Here is a 19,018-nt window from a genome sequence, read left to right on the forward strand (position 1 = left end):
GAAGATCAATGAACACCACCAGGAAGGAAAAATGTTTGGCTTTATAAAACAACAGCAGGGCAACAGGTAAACCCTGGGGAATGGCCAAGTCTTGCAAACACTGTCACTTTATAGTTCTGGAGTTGCATAAATGGTCCAGGAACAGCTGCAGAACAAGAAAGGAGAAAGAAATCACAGCACATGGCCACGACTCAGAAGAATTACATCATTTCAGCAGGAGCTCTATGAATCTCATCACATTGAATGGATTAGGTTGGGGTTTTTGCCTGAAACTGTTCCGTTGAGCACACAACTGAACACACTGTCAAGATTTTTTTGGCCTCTTCTTGGCCCACACATAACAGAGTATTTCCAAAAAGGAGAACAGAGGGTACAAAGGACAAACTACTGCAAAAGCTGTTGGAAATGCCTCGTGATATGAGACTTGCCCTACAACAGGCCACAGGCCTCAGTTCTATTGCAGATTAAGAACAAGTTTATTTTGAAGATGGCTTTTACCTGCAGCCTTTGCCTGAGTAGCTGTCGGAGTTAACTGTAGAAAAGGGCCTGCCTAGAAGAAAATCTGCTTCACCACACCAGTCTGCAGTATAATGCATGACTGTTTATTAACTCGCCATCTCCCACCATACCTCAGAACAGGTTCACTGAGTATTTCTGTACACACTGTAAACCTCCAATAGTTTTATCTTTCTGAAATTCCATATTAACTTCAGCTGTACAGTCACTGATCATTTTACTAATCCATACATCATAATGTATAAAATCCGAAAACCTGTAATTCTTCCACCAGTACAATTGCTGCTAAATTCAAAGGTCTTGAACTGTTTTGTGAATTATGTCATTTCAGGTATGAAGCAGCAGCAGCTTTCGAAAATTTCAGCTTGTTAAGTTCCAGATCTACTTTCCACTAGGGAAAAAAGTGTCATTACATAATGTATGTCTCCAAATCTGAGACAGGCTCTGTTGGTTTCCCTCAAAGTCTTGTCTATTAAAAGCGTAACAGTTAAGAATCTTAATAGAAGAATGAAGTAATTTTTAAATTCTTAAACTTTTTCTGAGCACCAAATCCATTAAGTGACTGACTTCATAAAGGCAGAACAAAGTTTCATTTGTGACTATTAATTGTTGTCTTGCAACACATAAAAATGCATATAAGAACAGGCACAGGTACAGTGGTACACCAGTAACTGTCATTCTAAAACAATGCACCTAAGCTCAGCCTACACATCATAAAAGCAGGGATGGAGTGTAACAGTGGTTCCAATCGCTGACTCTATTAGTGATCTCTTTGCCCAGGCCAAGTGGCATCCAGCCCTAAAGTCAAGCAAAAAGAACACGACACCTCAACTGGGGGAAAAAACGGGAGAGAGACAAGTTGAAGATGGGTGTGTCTCCAGCACCCTCACTTCAGAGGTCACATTGGTTCTGGCTGCTTCTGGCTGATGTCAAGCCAGATCCCAGGGCTGAACTCCGAGAAACTGCAGCTGAGCTCAGTGTGGAAGCCAGAGGAAGCTGACACAGCAGAGCATCCATCAGCAGTTAGTACAGCAGAAACACAGTCCCTGATTAAAACGGATAATACAGTAAGGGAAGCTCCAATGAGGTGTCCTTTTCCAAGGCAAAACTAACTGCATGACTCTGACAACACAAGTACTTCTTCATGGACAAGTCAGCCAAATTCAGCTGAAGAAATAATTTATCCTGAACAGGACTTGCCTCCCATATTAACAATCTAGTGTATTTGGTTCTCTCCTAAATGGAATGACATGGCCTTAACTAATCAATGAGAGATGCAGGCACACAATAAACATTTCTGGAAGCCAGATAATTTGCCATTAGGAAGAAAGGCACCCTGGTGCTGAAAGAAACACAGATTTTACAGAAAAGTTGGCAAACAGCTCTGCAAAACCATGTAGTAAAGGAATCTCTGTAATCTTATACTGACAGATCAACTGAACACAGCTCCAGTGGAACAGAAAGCTTATCACAACCTCCACTCCTCTCTAGTTCCCTGAAACTGATGGTGAACTATAAAACTCCAGGTGCTCTCCATTCTATTTGCCTTCCAATAGGAGAGCTACAAGAACCTGCAGAGAATGGATGCAGTTCCACCTAGTGCATGTCAAAAATCACATACGCTCTCTAACTGGCATCTACACGAAACACACGGGGTAACTCAACTTGTTTCTTTTCCCCACATGCACCACCTTCACCCTCCTGTAATGACACCAAGGGATATTTGGTGGTACAGGCTTTACTGATGTGCTGTCCCAACGTCTTTGATATCTTTTTTGATATCTGTTGCCAGATCTCCACCATAGCCAAAGCAATTTTGCTTTTAACAGTCATGACGGAAAGATGCATTTTAATTTCAGCATTTGGCACTGGGAAGTATCTGTAGGGAAAAAAATGGAGGAAAAAAAAAAAAGGTAGGATTGGCTCTGATGAATTTAAAGAGTGAAAAGAAAAAACAAATGACTGGACGTTTCAAAGTCATATTTTGTTACATGAAATGAACAAAAAATATTCCAGATCTTAACAGATATGAGCTGTTAATGTGGAAAATAAAAGTACAAAATACTAGTACAGTCGCTGTGGCCACAGCCTCGCTGATCTAAAGAGGTCTGACAAGATACAGGTAATATTTATTACTACCTTGATACACATACCTACAGCAAAAAGGAACCTCCAGCACGTGGTCTGAAACTGAACCTAATATGAAAATAAAATGTGGTCTGAGGCTTCAGCTGAGTTCTTACAGGGCCAATGCTCTTTAAAGTCTTCTCTCCACCCCTACAATTGCCCTGCCTTTTCAAACTCTGATTGATTACCTAAATGAAATGGGTGTACTTGGTCTTAGAAAATTACATTTTCGTTAGCTTTTCTTAAATGAACTACAATACTCACATGTATTTTTATGTGCACCTTAAAAATAATACATATTCTTTTTAAATTTAAAAAGTCACATAATTGCAACAGGCATTATATATTTTGGGTTCATGCAGACAAACTCTCATGGTATGCAACACATTCAAGGAGGAAAATTTGTCTAGCAGCAAGAGATAATCACTACAATGTCTGTTTTAACTGTAGGTAATAATGAAGAGATTGTGAAGGCTAGGATTTTGGTATCTACTGTCGTATTTCACTGAATTCAGTATTAACGTCCTTTCCATCTTTAAAAATCACGTCTTACCTTCCAAAATAGCTCAGGATATATGGGGTTGGATAGAATCAGTAACGGCAAACCCAGCTATCACCTTTGTATCTACACAGGTCACCCCATTCCTCTAAGACCAGACAAATACTAATGAAGTACTACCAATATAATAATGCCTTAGGATACACTGCCCTCAGGAGGCCAGAATGAAATCTCTTCACAGGATATTGCATGCTAACACACTCTATGTGCATGTCACCATAAAAGAAAGTCTGTAAAAGCTGCTCCTCATGACAGTTCCCACTTACAGCTGCAGCACTAAAAAAACCTCGCCTTACTCATTTTATGTGTGTCCTACTAGAAACTTCTACAGACAACAGCCAATTGCAACAGGTGTCTCAAAAGCAGAAGACAGTGAGTTCACTACAGCAAGTTTTAAGCTACAAACACATTTCTAAAGAGATAAGAAATGCAATGGTACTTAACGACATATTGTAGGAGAGTTTTAAGCAATACAGCAGATGAAGAAACATCAGATGAGTAAAAAGCAAATGCTCTCACACCCACTAGGAATGGAATATCACAGAAACTTTGTATATCTAGGAAGTGTTCAAAATTCATTTGAGAAGTCACAGTAAGTCAGTCAAGCACAGAGATCAAGCACACAGCCCTACTCAAGAATACCCACGTGCAAAAAAACCCACCCCAAAACAGTGATAAATGTTGGCAGCACAAGATGTACACCTCAAATGCCTGCTTTTAATCAAGGACAGTGACATAACAGGCATACCAGAAATATGATGGAAGCAAGACAATTAAGCAGGACATTGGTATAAAATATACAGGAAACTCATCAAAATAGATATAAACATATTAACTCGACAAATCAAATTTGGGTTGAACTTACAGGCCTCGTATGGTAAACTCTGTTGATCGACACTATCATTACCAACACAACTACGACAACAGCAGTAGCTCTGACATCCAAGGCCTGTAGCAATGTCACTGTGAGGAAAGACAGTAATTGCCAGCAGGCTAGATAAATATCACACTCAAGATGTCAAGACCACATTTTGTTTTTTTCTCGCAGCCAGCCAGGGACACCCAACTCTCCTGTGGTCCCCAGGAGACCTGAGTCAAATTGTTCTCTTCAAAGACTGGCTTTGTGATGGTAACTTTTATTTCTGTGAAAGTTTATTAATAAAGACAACAGTCCACCAGTGCAGATGTCATTAAAAAAAAGAGCAACATAAAAGAAGAAAATATGCTAAAATGAAACCAAAATTACAAGTAAAAAAATTTACGATGTAATGCATGATGACAAAACTAAGACTGTATGCTCCGAACTTCAGTATCACAACTTCAAATATACACACCAAATTAGACCTTTTCTTGTGGAGAGGTGGAAGCTGACCAGGATCAAGAGCTGCCAAAATTCAAGGCAACCTTTGTGAAAACAGCAGTCCACCTTCAGCAGACAAATGGAATCTGTTACTGAACGTACAATGTACAGAGATCAGAGCGCAGAGGAACCAAAGTACATACAAACATGAACAGGATCCATGCCGGAATTCAAGGCAAGCAGATGATCAAAATAAAAAGCCAAGTGCTCATGGGGAGCAAGGCCACAGAGAAGAAAAAAAATCCCTGAACAAAATCCTAAATCAGTTTTTTGGCACCATACAGGAACTGAAGCAGAACTTTGACAGACCTCTCATTGAAGGTTTTACCTGTCAGAGGAAAACATCAAAAGAGGTGACAGAGGAACAGATGGCCGAGGCTGGGGGCTATCACTCCCCAATTCTATGGCAAATCAAGTAACTGCACTGTGAAACTTCTAAGTCTGCCTCCTTATCAAATCAGTGGAAGCTGGAAAAAGTGACAGCAAGCTTTTTGGAGTTTTGTGGGTGGAAGGATCACTTGTTTTTTAAGAAAAGATTCCAGAGGGATCTGTGGAAATACAGACTAATTATGGTTTTGTGTACATAGTAAACTGCCAGAAATTGTTCTAAAGCCATGAAAGCAATCAGATAAACATACCGAGGAAAGTCAGTGTTGCTTTTGTAAAGTCAAGTCATGTTTGATCAACGTTCTAAGACTTCTAAAGACTAAAAGGAGATGAGACAAAGATCAAATACAGCATGCTTGAAATTCTAAAAGGCATCTGACACATTCCCTTGCCAAAAAACCATTACAGATGCTGTGCTGCCGAGAGAAGCTGTCGTATCAGTAATAGTTAAAGACAGAAGAGAAAGGGTGTGAATCAACTGCTTGTTCCTGAGGACACAGATTACCAACAGAACACCACAAGCACTGATGAAGTTAGCAAAGTACTACCCATTCATAAAGGTTCTGAGTCAGCAATTTCTGAAGGCCACAATATGTTCCAGTAACACCAAGTTACTGAAAGTAATAAAGTGATAAAAACCAAAAAATTGCAGAACCATTTCAGTCAGGAAACAGGTAGTTAAACCAGCAGAATAAATTCACTGCAGGTAAATGAGAACTGGGGAAAATACAAAAAAAAATCCCAGATCTAAATACATATATTAGCAAATGCGCCCCAACCGGGTCATTGATTTTTCAGGACTGAGCTATCACAGCTTCTGAAAGCATCAGCATAAAGGTTAGGAAAAGGCAACAGAGACTGAGCACAAGGAGGTTGTTAGAAGGTCCCTAGAATCTAAGAGCCAGTAGGCCTCAGCTACCAAACGGCTGATGCAAACACACCAATCTGCTGGAGGCACAAGACTCTTCTAATGAGGCATCAAAACACACCTGTCACCTACCCTGCGCATTCACTGCTTGCACTGCCTGGGACAGCAGACCAGGCCAGACAGAATCCACACCTAGCAAACAGGTTGTACTTCTTAGAGCAGCAGTACACAGTAAATGGTAAAACTGATTGCTGTTTTCACCTTGGTTTCAGCTCTAATTTACTACTTAAAAGGAAAAAAATCCCTCTTTTAAATCAACACTTCCGTCTGGTTTTGGGGTTTCTTTACTCAATAAAACAAGGAATAATTAGGGTCACAGCTCACTAAAGAAATTACTTTTAGTCTCTAAAGTTTGGCTTCTAGTCAAGACGTGTCACACAGGCTTTGCCTGTAAAATACCAAGAACAGGTATGGGCAGCATACAAGTTACTGACATATTACTACTTGACTGGGAGCACCAGTTGTCCTTCCTCACCTTCAGTGCTCACAGGAAAAAGAAAAAATCACCTCTTCTGTGGCCAAGTCACACAGAATCATAGAATGGTAGGGGCTGGAAGGGACCTTTAGAGATCACCTAGTCCAATCCCCTGTGGAAGCAGGTCCACCTAGATCAGGTCACACAGGAACGCATCCAGGTGGGTTTTGAAGACCTCCAAGGAAGGAGACTCCACACCCTCTCTGGGCAGCCTGTGCCAGGGCTCCATCACCCTCACAGTAGAATAGTTTTTCCTTATGTTTAAATGGAACTTTTTGTCTTCCAGCTTCTTTCCATTACCCCTTGTCCTGACACTGGATACAACAGAAAAAAAGTGACACCCCAACCTCCTGACATCCACCATTTACATAGTTGTAAATATTAATGAGATCCCCCTGCATTTTTCTCCAGACTAAACAGCCCCAGTTCCCGCAGCCTTTCCTCGTATGAAAGTTGTTCCAGTCCCTTGATCATCTTGGTGGCCCTGTGCTGGACTCTCTCCAGAAGTTCTCTGTCCCTCTTGAGCTGAGGAGCCCAGAACTGGACACAGGACTCCAGAGGAGGCCTCACCAGGGCAGAGTAGAGGCGGAGAAGAACCTCCCCTGACCTGCTGGCCGCACTTCTTTGATGCATCCCAGGATGCCATTGGCCTTCTTGGCCATGAGGGCCTATTGTTGGCTCATGTTTAGTTTGTTATCAACCAGCACTCCCAGGTCTCTCTCTGCAGAGCTGCTCTCCAGAAGCTCGATCCCCAGCCTTTACTGGTGCATGGGGTTGTTCTTCCCCAGGTGCAGGACTCTGCACTTGTCCTTGTTGAATCTCATGAGGTTCCTCTCTGCCCAACTCTCAAGCTGGTGAAGACCTTACTGAATAGCAGCACAGCCTTCTGGGGAACCAGTCAGTCTTTCTATTGAAGAGAAGGAAGGAATTATATTTTTGGTGCAAAGACACACATGACATACAACTTTTCACAGCTAATAACACCATTTCTCTACAAAGAAGCAGCAGTAAGATATGGACTTGTGAAAGGAGTAACAGGAGCAATTGTAAAATCCCTTGAACATATAACCATTCCTTGTATCATTCCTCAAGACATACCTGCGAGAAGCTTGAACACGCACTGTTTTCTGGCACAAAGACAAAATTTCTCAGCTGCACAAATGAAGAAAATCTCAGACTTTAAAGTGTCAAAGTTATCACCGGTGAGATCTCCCCTCTCTGTGGTTTGTGCCAAGATGGGAAGTAATTTCAAAAGCTGAATCAACAGCTGGATCACGATGCAATGAACACTGGAGCTAAGGAGTGAAGGTCCTAAACCACATTCATAGGGTTTTTTTGGAGATGATAAAAACATCAATTACCAAAAATTACTTGATCTCAATAGAAAAGCCTGAGGTAAAACTTTTGGCGATGTTTCATCAAGAGAAGAACACTCAGGATCACTTACAGCTGAATAACTACTTTGCTTCAAAGCTGCTTTGAATAAAATAAATGTCTCTTTTATTGACTATACATACACATTCAAGAACGTCAACACAACATGGTTGAACTGACTTGATAGGAACAAGAAATTACACGGTTTGCCATGTCCACCCCACATGAAGATGACACAATCGCACCTGCCAACCAATAAACACCCCTCCACACTTTACTAACCTTTGTGCAACAAGATAACTCAAAATCTGCACTCTATCCCAAATTGGAAAACACGACTTTATAAAAATATGGTGCTGTAAAAATGTACCAGCATGTTATTTATCATTACATCAAAACCAATATTTTGCAAATTGTTACACACACAGACTTCACAATACCAAATGGGCTCTTTCAGGTAGTCCAGCATATGTGCTGGAATCCACTGCTGCTGAATTTCTCCTCTGACTAAAGAGTATCAAGTCAATCACACACATTGATCTTCATCTGATTTCCACACGCCCCCTTTAATTATTATACATTTATCTATTACCAATGTGACATTGAAGTAGGTACTTATTCAAGGTAGTATTTACATCAGAAGCTGCAAGCCTCCATCTACAACTAGAGCGCTCCCTGTAATATAAGGCGACTCGAGGAGAAAGACAACAGCTTGTGCAACTTCATGAGGCTCTCCAAATCTTCCAAGGAGAATGGCTTTCTTCATCTGATCTTCATCCAAATGAGCAGTCATCTCTGTGTGAATAAAACCTAAGAGAGGAGAGATATTTGAAGAGTAACCTAACCCTCTGCTAAATTTCTTCACAGTATTTTCCCGGGGATTCTCCAAAATGAAATCTGGTACCCGGATTCAGCATCAGCTACCATTCTGCAGAAGTCTCAGAAGTCAGTCCACAGCATTTTATGGCACAGAACAGATTTTCACCTAACCAATAAAATATCTTCAGCTTTTGGAAGCACTGATGTAATCACAAAAATGCAGAGATCTGTTGAAGTCTATGGGAAAAAAAGGTAACTCTAAAATTTCCCCAAAAATATATTTAGCATCACTTTTCTGAAAGGCAAAATGCAGTCACTTCAACAAAACATTCTTAACAAAAACATGGGTGTAAAATCTCTGGCAAGAAAGCCACAGCCTGCAAGTGTTTTCATTATTCTTACAGCACATACAAAACTGCTTGTAGAGCACTCATTTTAAGATATATTTCTTGATAACTTTGGAGGACGCCTCTTTACAATTTTCAGTTACCTGAGATTCAGTTTCCCCACTGCTGCACTTGTCTTCACATAAGCTGCAGTTTCGTAAAGAGCTGACCGTAGCTGCTTTCTAGCTGCCACCAAGAAGAGCAGGTCTCACTTTTGCTTCCTACTGTAAAACTGTGCCCCTTGAGGATGGCACTGGGCCCTTCAGTTTGCTGCGCAACTCACTAAACAGTAACAAGTATTTGTTCTGCCTAATTCCCAAACTGAGCTGGTTCGTGTAGAGGTCTGAAAGGCATTAGAGCTGGCACAAGGTGAGTGGCAGAGTACACAGCTGCAAGTGGAAAGAGTCAGAAAAAACAGAAGGATTTTTCCTTATGCATGGTGGTTTGCTTGGACTATATCAGCTTGTGAAATCATAGCCTTGTCCTCTCAGAACTTTCTTTTCTGACACTCCTTTTATTACAGGGATAGAAAGAGATTCTTTCATGACAGTCTCTCACAGTCTTTCATGTTTCTCTGGCCACAAATAAGCATTCTCTAGCAGGAGATGATGGTAGCTGTCTGTATGTAATTGTTCTAATTCACTTGCAAGGACAGCAGATTTTGAAGGAGGAACAAATTAAAAAAAAATACATTTATTACATCATAATGGATAGAGAAACGGGTAGACACACTCTTCCAAATTTACTAGTGTTCCCTTAGAAGGACAAAATGTTTGTAAAAGAAGGCATTATGCTTTAAACTGGAAAAAAAAAAGAGAGATTGAAAATATTTACTTACAAAAGTTGAAGAAAACGATAGCAATTTGTCTTAAGTTACTTTCAGAGTACAGAAAATACCCAACAGTCTTGGTGATCACATATTGCAACAGTCAAGGTTGTAGGAACTTCCCAAAAACTAACCTGGAACAACCACGTTGACTCGAATTTGCCTTTTTGCTACTTCTTTAGCAAGGGAGCGTGAAAACCCAACTAATCCTGCTTTGGTAGCACTGTATACACTTTGACCAGAGTTGCCTTTAAGTCCTACAACACTTCCTAAAATGAAGAAACATCAAAGAGAAGAAAAGATTAAATTACTAATTTGAAACCTTGTACTAGCTTTAGTATTTTTATTTGGGAAGAGAACATGAAATAAAAATAAAAGGAATTTCGTATTTCACAGCCTACTCTTGGGATAAGCAAATCCTTCAGTTATCTGTAATTTTTGTGGAATCCACATATCTGTGCTCATCAACAGGCACTAGGAGAGTAAATCAAGAAGTTTTCTAAAATAATACCCTAAAACAAAACCAAAACCAAACCAATTGTACCTGATTCTTAGTTAATAACTGACAGATGGTAGATTTAGCTACTGAAAGAGTTGGTAAGGAATGGTACAATTCTTTTTTCAATAAAACATAAACTCTGAGGTGTTCATCACTGAAACAAGCAGGTTTTACATTTAGAAGATGCTGAAATTACATAAAAGAATTAGCACTCATAAGAAAATGCTAAATACAGAATGTTTAAATACAAAGAAAGTAAGTAACAAATAACATTTCAATGTTACATGTGATAAACCTTTCCAGAAACCTTGTACATAGAATTCCATCGGATTAAACAAGCAACTTACCTATATTGACAATAGCACCTCCCTGCTGTTGAATCATGCTTTTTACAGCAGCTTTGCATGTCAACATTGTTCCCAACAGGTTAGTGTGAATCTGGGCTATCATGTCTTCAGTCTTGGTTCTCAGTAACAAACCATCCCTGACAAACAGACCAAAAATCCCAAAAGAACTCACTGAACAACCCCAATGATCACAGTTGCTCATAATAAAATGTGACTGATGAATGGAATATTGTCCTGGTTTTGGTTGATACACAGTTATTTTTCTCACTAGTAGCCGGTACAGGACTGTGTTTGGCATTTAGTGTGGGAATAATGTTGACAACAAACTGATTTTTTTGGTTGTTTCCAAGTAGCATTTATCTTAAGTGAAAGATCTTTTAGCTTCAGCGCGAAGGTGCACAAGAAGCTGGGAGGGAGTACAGCCAGGGCAGCTGACCTGGACTGGCCAAAGGGCTATTCCATACCATAGGAGGTTGTGCTAAGTACATAAACTGTAGGGAGTTGGTGTGCCGGGGTCAGAGGGCTGCTGGGGCATCGGTCAGCAGGTGATGAGCAACTGCATTGTGCAGAACTTGGTTTTTCTTGGGTTTTGTTTCTCCCTGTGTTATATTCCTTTCCATTTTCATTATCATTTTCATTACATTTTTATTACTATAGCTAATAAATTTTATTCCAGTTATTACACTGTTCTTATTTCAACCCATGAGTTTTACTTTTCCCTCCCCTTAAACTCCTCCCCATCCCACCTGGCTGGGGGGGTAGGATGGGTGTTTGTGTATGCTTAGCTGCTGGCTGGGGTTAATGTTTGTCATGGTTTAATGGGGATTTATAGGCCTCTGTACAGACAAGCATTCAAAATTACAACACAAAGCAAGAAAACGTTACCTATGCTTCTGGTAACAAGGCCTCCCCTGCAGAGAGGTATCAAACATTGTTATGGAGCATTTGAGGTGGAAGAAGTGGAAAAAAGAGCAGTAAAAAGGGTACTCCTAAACTCAGAATGCAGAAACTACAGCAAAAGCTGCATCATCTGTTAGAATTTTACCATCACCAGAAACAAAATACTGGTGAGTATTTAATACTATTTTCAGATACATTCATTAACAACACTCTTGGTAAATGCACAGGCTCTTATCACCTTACAGTAAGACACTGGCATCTAGAATTACACATAACCTTGTAACGAATAACTAACCTGTTGATCCCAGCTGCGTTAACCAAGTAGTTAATAGGACCTAAATTCCTCTGCATCTCCTCAAAAGTATTTTGGACTTCTTGTTCGCTGGACACATCACACCTAAGTGCCAGATGTCCTGCTATATTGGAATAAAGGTACATCACAACGATAGTACAAGATGCTATACCATTCCTAAACTTTCTTCAGAATTTATCAACTCAATTGCAAAAACAGACATTGAACTAGTAGTCATAACTTGAGCAATTCATTTTATCTCGAGAGAATTAAATAAGGACAATTTTCAAGTATTGTATTGGTTTGTTATGTGACAATTCCTTGGTTGATATTTTTGGCCTTTTGAAATCAGCATGAGCATGAGTGGTCTCAGTTCTGGCTCGATCATGAGTCAAGGATGAATCAATTCATATCACCTCACTGTGCCGACCTTGAATGATTCCTTTCACCTTATAATTCATATCTTGCGGACAGAATAGGTAACAACCTAAACTTTCCCGAAGAACACTGTGAAAATCAAATTGTACCGATACAGCTTTTCTTTCAAATTCCTCAGGCATTTTTACTTTCATCTAGTTAAAACAATGAGGTTTGTTTAACAACTTACAAGTTACCTAAGCCTTGCACAGCGAAGAGAGACTTGCAAAGCAGCATACGTACCACCAAGATGACGTGCAGTGGTTTGGGCTGCTTCCAGATTCCTACTAACAATGGCCAGGCGGCAGCCCTTCTGTGCTAGTAATTCTGCAACAGCTTTGCCTATTCCTCTGGATCCCCCAAAAATGGCGCAAACCTTGCCCATCCTGAAAAACAATTCACAAATTGCAAATAAAAGAATTTCAGGTCCAGTGTAGCAAGAGAACCACCGCAGTTCTTGTCAGCACCATGGCCCTGGCTAAGTCTGTGAGGTTCATAACATTGTATTATAGAATTAGTGACTTGTTCTTTTGTTATTCATAGAAAAAGAAATGCTTGGACTAAATTAGGCATCACTTCTAGAAACACAAGTCAATTCTTCATGATTTCTGAGCTAGTAAAACAATTATGCACGTGATCTAGCATTTCAGTACTGGTGTTATGGTGGTTAACTCCTATCAATGGATGGAATATGCGATGTATCATAGAATCATGGAATCATAGAATGGTAGGGTTGGAAGGGACTTTTAGAGATTATCTAGTCCAACCCCTCTGCAGAAGCAGGTGCACCTACATCAGGTTGCATAGGAACATGTCTAGGTGGGTCTTGAAGATCTCCAAGTAAGGAGACTCGACAACCCCTCTAGGCAGCCTGTGCCAATGCTCCATCACCCTCACAGTGAAATAGTTTTTTCTTGTGTATATATCTAAAGGCCATAGCGTATCTATTGTTCAGCTGTTTACTCAAAGCCATGGGAGTGGCTGTAATTACATTGTTCTTACAAGCACTATTCTGGTACTAGTCATTTAGCCTCAAGATCCTACTCCTAAGTATCTGCATTAGGCAACTAGTCATCCACTCGTAAGTATCCCAACCTAAGTATAACTGTATTAAGACAACCACATTGCAAACGCTACTCTGCATGATTTGAGAGTATTGTATTTACATGAGTTTAATACTAAGTTACACTACATAATACTGTGCTTTACCACTTGCCTTAGGGCAATTTCATTTCTGCTTTTAAAGAAAAAAAATAGCAGCTTTTTGAAATGTGAAGTGATTCTGAAGTAGCTGGCTTAAATGTTTTAGAAGGAGCGCAAAAAATTACAAGTATTTCTCTAGAACAGTCTTTTTACTCTGCAACCTCTAGGAACCAGTCAGCTGGTTTGGGATTCCCCGAGGAGTCAGAGGCAGAATCCAAGCAATAGTAATGAATCTCTTTTCCATACATTTGAATAAATTTCTTTTAAACCAAATTATATACTTTGTCTCCATCCTGAGGCAACGAGTTCCACTATTTGTGGAAAAGTACTTCCTTTTGTTGTTCATTTGCCTTCTCATTAGATGATACTATGCATTTCTCCTCATAGAACAGAACCACAGAACTTTAGGTTGGGAAAGACCTTTAAGATCATTAAGTCCAACCTTTAACCTAGCACTGCCATGTCTACCACTAAACCATGTAACATCTACACGTGCAACATCTACAATCTCTGGAATTCCTCCGGGGATAGTGACTCCACCACTTCCTTGGGCAGCCTGTTCCAATGCTTGACAATTCTTTTAGTGAAGAAATTTTTCCCAATATCCAATAAAAACCTCCCCTGGTGCAACTTGAAGCTATCTCCTCTTGTCTTAGTGCTTGTTACTTGGGAGAAGAGACTGATACTCACCTCACTACAACCTCATTTCAAGTAGAAACTGATAAGGTCTCCTCTCAGCCTCTTCTTCAGGCTAAACATCCCCAGCTCCCTCAGTTGTTCCTCCTAAGACTTGTTCTCCAGACCCATCACCAGCTTTACTACCCATCTTTGGACACTCTTCAGCACCATGTGATAATCAGAAGAGTACACAGTGTTAAGCATACAAAGACACCATCAACTCATACAATGCCATAAGGATTTTGGTCTCCTCTGACCGGGCATGAAATGCAGACAGCTTCTTTTCTGTAGTAAAGCAAGCACAAGTGCTTAAAATCAGCGCAGGTATCTGTTTCCACTGGCATGTTGAAATTAGCTTCCCAGGAAGATTAAATACCTGCATCTCAGGCAGCAACCCTTTGACAGAACACGAACAAAAAAAGATGTCCTGTGTAAAGACAATTCCTTAGTGGTAAGAACGGGCACCACTGTCTGCCTCATCAGAAAGACTAATCTTTTGGGTAGTCTTCAATCAAGAGGTCTTGTACCCAGCAATTATAGCTTCTGCTGTCTTAGCAGACTAATGGCATGACCAACAAACCCCGACAGGTGGAGTTTTTTGTTAGAAATAATGTCTCAGTCTGTCTTCTCCATCGGGACTGATCTCTTCTTTTACATAGTTACCACAGTGACTTGGAAGTTCTTACCCACTTGTTGCAACAACGTTGTACTAGATTTCTTCCTTCGTATTTCGCTCTTAACAGCACTAAACATATCTATTTAGTTATTTGAAACATGAAATAATATAGACTGGGAGGGATCTCAGGAAATTGTCTATCTCCTCCAGGCCTAAGTAATGTCAAGCCAAACACCTTACACTGTTTATAAATGCTGTCACACCTATAAGCACTTTCCAAGTAATTCTGAACAAGCTTAGCTAAACAGGTCCTGAAAAGCTGCCTGTGGAAACAGAACTCCTTTAAAACATATCATTCCATCCCAGACACATTCCTGTGCAATCTGATAGTGCGGAACCTGCCTTAATCAGGGGCTGGATTACATGATGACTTAAAGGTTCCTTCCAACACCCGCCATTCTAGGATTCCTGGTCTCTCTGAGAAGGAAAAAAAAAAAAAAAAAACTTAAGTGATTCTACCGTTTGTAGTGAACATTCCCTCTGCATTAACCAGGCATTTGCTGGGGAGCATAACACCTACCTCCAACACTGCAATGCACAATCTGTGTTTTAGCACCAATGAGCCGTATACATTGTCTGGAGTTGTGACTCGGGAGAAAAAACAAACTGCAGTGGGAGGAACAACTCTATATTCCCTGGTGAGATACGAGTAGGAAAAAAAAAATGTCTTTGGCACACCAGGCTCTTCGAGGTTGCCACCGCAAGCACGCACAAGCGCCTCTACTACCTCTGCGCTCTACGGCCCTTTCAGAACAAGCTGTTGAATCTGCAACCTGCTGCACTCCAGCGACACCTCTGCCGTCAGCACCTCATGGCTTGCGGCTCTACATCCTCAGGAGGACACCTCCTAACAGCTGCCAGCCGGCGTGAGGTGGCAGGCCGCGCCTGCACCCTCACCTCCGCGCCCTCAGCCGCGCCACACGCCGCCCCAGCAAGGACACCGCCCCCGGCGTCAACCCGTCGGGCCCGCCCGTTTTCGCCTCTCGGCGACGCTTTCTTTTTGTCCCTTCCCCTGCCTCCTCCGGGCTCCCACCGACCTCCTCCGCCCCGGGCGACACTCCGCTCCCTCCCGCCGCAGTCCCTCCCAGCCCACCGCGGCCTCCGCCGCACCGCCCCCCCCAGGCCCGGCCTCCAGGGGGCGGCCGCGCACGCGCGGCGGGGCCTCGCGCCGCCGGGGGCGGAGGGCGGGAGCCACCGAGCGCCTCCGCACTCACGCTGGAGCCGTCGCCCGGGGGCGGCCCGGCCCGGCGCGGATAGCCGGGAGGGAGCGGCGGGGCTCGGCACTGCCAGTAGGATAAAGGCGGAGGCCGAGCCACGGCCGCCCAAGCGCGGCGCCGGCTGCGATCGCGCCGCGGGGCACGCCGGGACGCGTAGTGCGCGGCCGCTTCCCGGCAGGCGGGCGCCGGCCGCTGCCCCGCCCTGCGCACGGGGCCCAGAGCGCCACGGCCCCGGCCCCCGAAGGAGTAAGGTGGGGCAGGAGGGTTGCGAGTGCTTCAGTTCGTCCTCGGTTTGTGCGCAGCGTTAGGGCTGTTTTTCCTTACAGAGGCTTTTTTCTGCCCAAACGCTATGAAGGGTTTCAACTCCGAACTGAACACGAGATATCGAAATGCTGCAAACCAGCCGTTTACAGAAGCTGTTGCTGGTGGTGGCAGCTGCAAGGGGACTCGAGAGCCGCCGCTCCCCCTGCGGCACCCTCTGAGCCAGCGCCGCAGCTTGCGCACGGCCAAGGTAGCCATGGCGCGGTGGTCAGTCGCCCAGGGGCAGGGGCAAGGCCAGCGCCGCGGCTCCTACCTGCACCGTACGTTTCGGCCCTGCACGCACCTCCCTTCTCACAACTCGCATACAGGCACGCCTTGCAGCTTTCATTTTACGCTTTCGCATGTTAACGTACATCTTACCTCTAGGTATCCAGACAACATCCCTCTGGGGCACTCGGGCTACGCTTCGCACCTCGCCCCAGTACTCCGTAGCAGAATTTTCTGTGGGGCACAAAGGAGTGCGTCGCTCTAAACTGGAGCTCTCTGGCCTGTGCTTGTTTCCCCCTTCCTGTCAAAAACGTCTTTCATAATGTCGACGCGTACAAGCAGATGAATAAGGATTGTGTCTCTTTCATTTGCACATTTTCGTGCCTCAAAACCCCTAGCATCTCGGGTGAGGTAGCACTGTAGCAGTTGAGAGAAATCAGAAACAGTTTAATGTAGATAAACCCACAGCACAAAAGCACTTACGGGAGTTCCTGTTCGGTAACCGGAATAAGCTTCATGATATGCAATTAAACCAATATAAAAAGCTGCTATGTTTTAACAGTAATCTTTCTTACAAGGGAGGCTGTGGGAACTGGGGCTGTTTAGTCTGGAGAAGAGGAGACTGAGGGGTGACCTTATTAACATTTACAAATATCTAAAGGGTGGGTGTCAGGGGGTTGGGACATCCCTTTTTTCTATTGTAGCTAGTAACAGGACAAAGGGTATTGGGATGAAGCTGGAACACAAAAAGTTGCACTTAAATATAAGAAAAAACTATTTCACTGTGAGGGTGACAGAGCCCTGGCACAGGCTGCCCAGAGGGGTTGTGGAGTCTCCTTGGAGGTCTTCAAGACCCGCCTGGACATGTTCCTAAGCAACCTGATCTAGATGGACCTGCTTTGGCAGAGGGGTTGGACTAGATGATCTCTAAAGGTCCCTTACAACCCCTACCATTCTATGATTCTATGATTCTAATGCTGTTAACCTGTGTCTGATGATACAGGGGAGGGGTTGCTGTGGACTCAGGTTCCACCTACTGAGCAAATTTTTTTCACCTGAGAAAAGTAAACCTCCTCATGACTGTGCAATACTAGACTTTTGATTTTTTGTTTATTATTATTATTATTATTGAAAGCTTCCACAACATAAATGTGAAAATCACACTGGAGTTTCTATGAGCTCAGTGGGAGTATAACTTTGTACAGTTCGTGCTTTTAAGATGAAGGCTGTTACTTAGGATTTCAGATTATAAATGTTTCCAGGGGAACTGTAGAGAGTTTAATAACATTATCTGTATTCATGTAAGATTCTTTTTCCATGGATCATTCTTCACATATAGAAGAAAAAGCAGATTTAGGCATTGCTAAGCAGACAAACGTGCATAAGAAAAAAATCTTTAAAAAAAGCTGCTATGCAAAATTAGTTTATTTCAGCAAGTATATTTATATTGCAAGCTGGTCCTGTTTTCAAAAGAGTAAATGAGATTTTTGTCATCCAATAACATTTCAGAATATGTGATATTCCAAAAATCCCAGTGATAATTAAGAAAAAGCACAGAGAGATCAGACTGTGACTCATAATAGTGTCTGACCAAGACTTTTGTTTTCTAGTGTAACCAAGGATCAGGATTCACTGGGTAAAACTACATCTTTTTCACATAATACAAACAAGCAAAATAACTTAGCAAGGAGAAAAAATGTCCTTGGCGATACGGCATGTTCTCTGAAGATATGTATACTACAGAGAGAATAACTATAAGCACTACATTGTACAAAGAAAGCAGCAGGCACATTTTATGTGAAAATTATGTTCAGAATTATGACTTGAACGTATTCACAACCTCTGTCCTCATCCCAAAAGCTGACCCGTCCTTTCAAAAGAGTTAAAAGCTGATCTTTGCTGTACTGTTAGGACTTTTCTGACACAGAGTAAGCACAAGTGTCACTACTGTAAGAGCTGACAAAGTGAAATACCCTTTTCTAAGGTTCAGACAAGACTGTGTTCAGTTCTTGTTCATTAACTGAGTGAACAAACAAGATGTTTGTTCATTCATTGGTCAAAGTAGCATTAGCCTTTTTCCTCCAGAGGCCTGGTTAAACCATGAGATCAGATTCAGAGATTCAGAATTCATATCAGAAGCTGTGTTCATCTGAGCCAGTTTAGTCAAAATAATTTCTTATTAAAGCAAGATGAGCTAGTGGAGTCCAAGAGAGAAACCAGTGTCACATCGAGCTCCTCCCTCTTCTAAGGGACAGTAGCTTGATCTGATAAGACCTGCTCCATCCATCACAACCAGATCTGTAATAGCTTTTTCAATACCAGCCATTATTATGCCTGGCTTACTATTTAATGTGGAATTAAAAGGTAATAATTCTTGTATTGTTCTCTATGTGACCATGTATACAGACACTTGGAACTTGTTCACAATATAGAGTGATATAGCTGTCCTTCCTGAAGCCTAATGCATTCAGGCATTTAAAACTCTTCCTAAGGCAGCGTTCATA

At 42.1% G+C, this 19,018-nt stretch overlaps 1 protein-coding gene across 12 annotated transcripts; it reads right to left on the minus strand.

The window, feature by feature from the left end:
* Window positions 1-8,089: 8,089 nt before the first annotated feature.
* On the minus strand, window positions 8,090-16,890 carry CBR4 (carbonyl reductase 4). Of its 12 annotated transcripts, none has more exons than XM_061993987.1 (8): window positions 15,984-16,102; window positions 15,290-15,404; window positions 15,112-15,186; window positions 12,456-12,598; window positions 11,799-11,919; window positions 10,604-10,740; window positions 9,892-10,026; window positions 8,090-8,536 (listed from the first exon to the last, which is right to left on the minus strand). In XM_061993987.1, the coding sequence occupies exons 4-8, from the start codon at window positions 12,595-12,597 to the stop codon at window positions 8,358-8,360; spliced, it is 714 nt and encodes a 237-aa protein (XP_061849971.1). In that variant the 5' UTR covers window position 12,598; window positions 15,112-15,186; window positions 15,290-15,404; window positions 15,984-16,102; the 3' UTR covers window positions 8,090-8,357. The 12 variants fall into 12 exon arrangements, 11 of the variants coding, with proteins under 11 accessions (XP_061849971.1, XP_061849972.1, XP_061849973.1 ...); XM_061993988.1 differs by lacking the exon at window positions 15,984-16,102 and adding an exon at window positions 15,807-15,840; XM_061993989.1 differs by lacking the exon at window positions 15,984-16,102 and adding an exon at window positions 15,497-15,564.
* Between the last annotated feature and the right edge of the window lie 2,128 nt (window positions 16,891-19,018).

Source organism: Colius striatus, chromosome 3, assembly GCF_028858725.1.
Source record: "Colius striatus isolate bColStr4 chromosome 3, bColStr4.1.hap1, whole genome shotgun sequence".
Taxonomy (NCBI): Eukaryota; Metazoa; Chordata; class Aves; order Coliiformes; family Coliidae; genus Colius; species Colius striatus.

What these genes read in the sequence shown, in the direction of transcription:
- CBR4 (XM_061993985.1), bottom strand. Translation starts at nt 13,100, where the DNA reads ATGGAGCATTGGCACAGGCTGCCTAGAGGGGTTGTCGAGTCTCCTTAC. An exon ending in AACGCAGCTGGGATCAACAG is followed by an intron (nt 10,741 to 11,798) that starts GTTAGTTATTCG and finishes TCTGTTTGTCAG; the next exon opens with GGATGGTTTGTTACTGAGAA. An exon ending in AGTCAACGTGGTTGTTCCAG is followed by an intron (nt 8,537 to 9,891) that starts GTTAGTTTTTGG and finishes CTCCTCTCTTAG; the next exon opens with GTTTTATTCACACAGAGATG.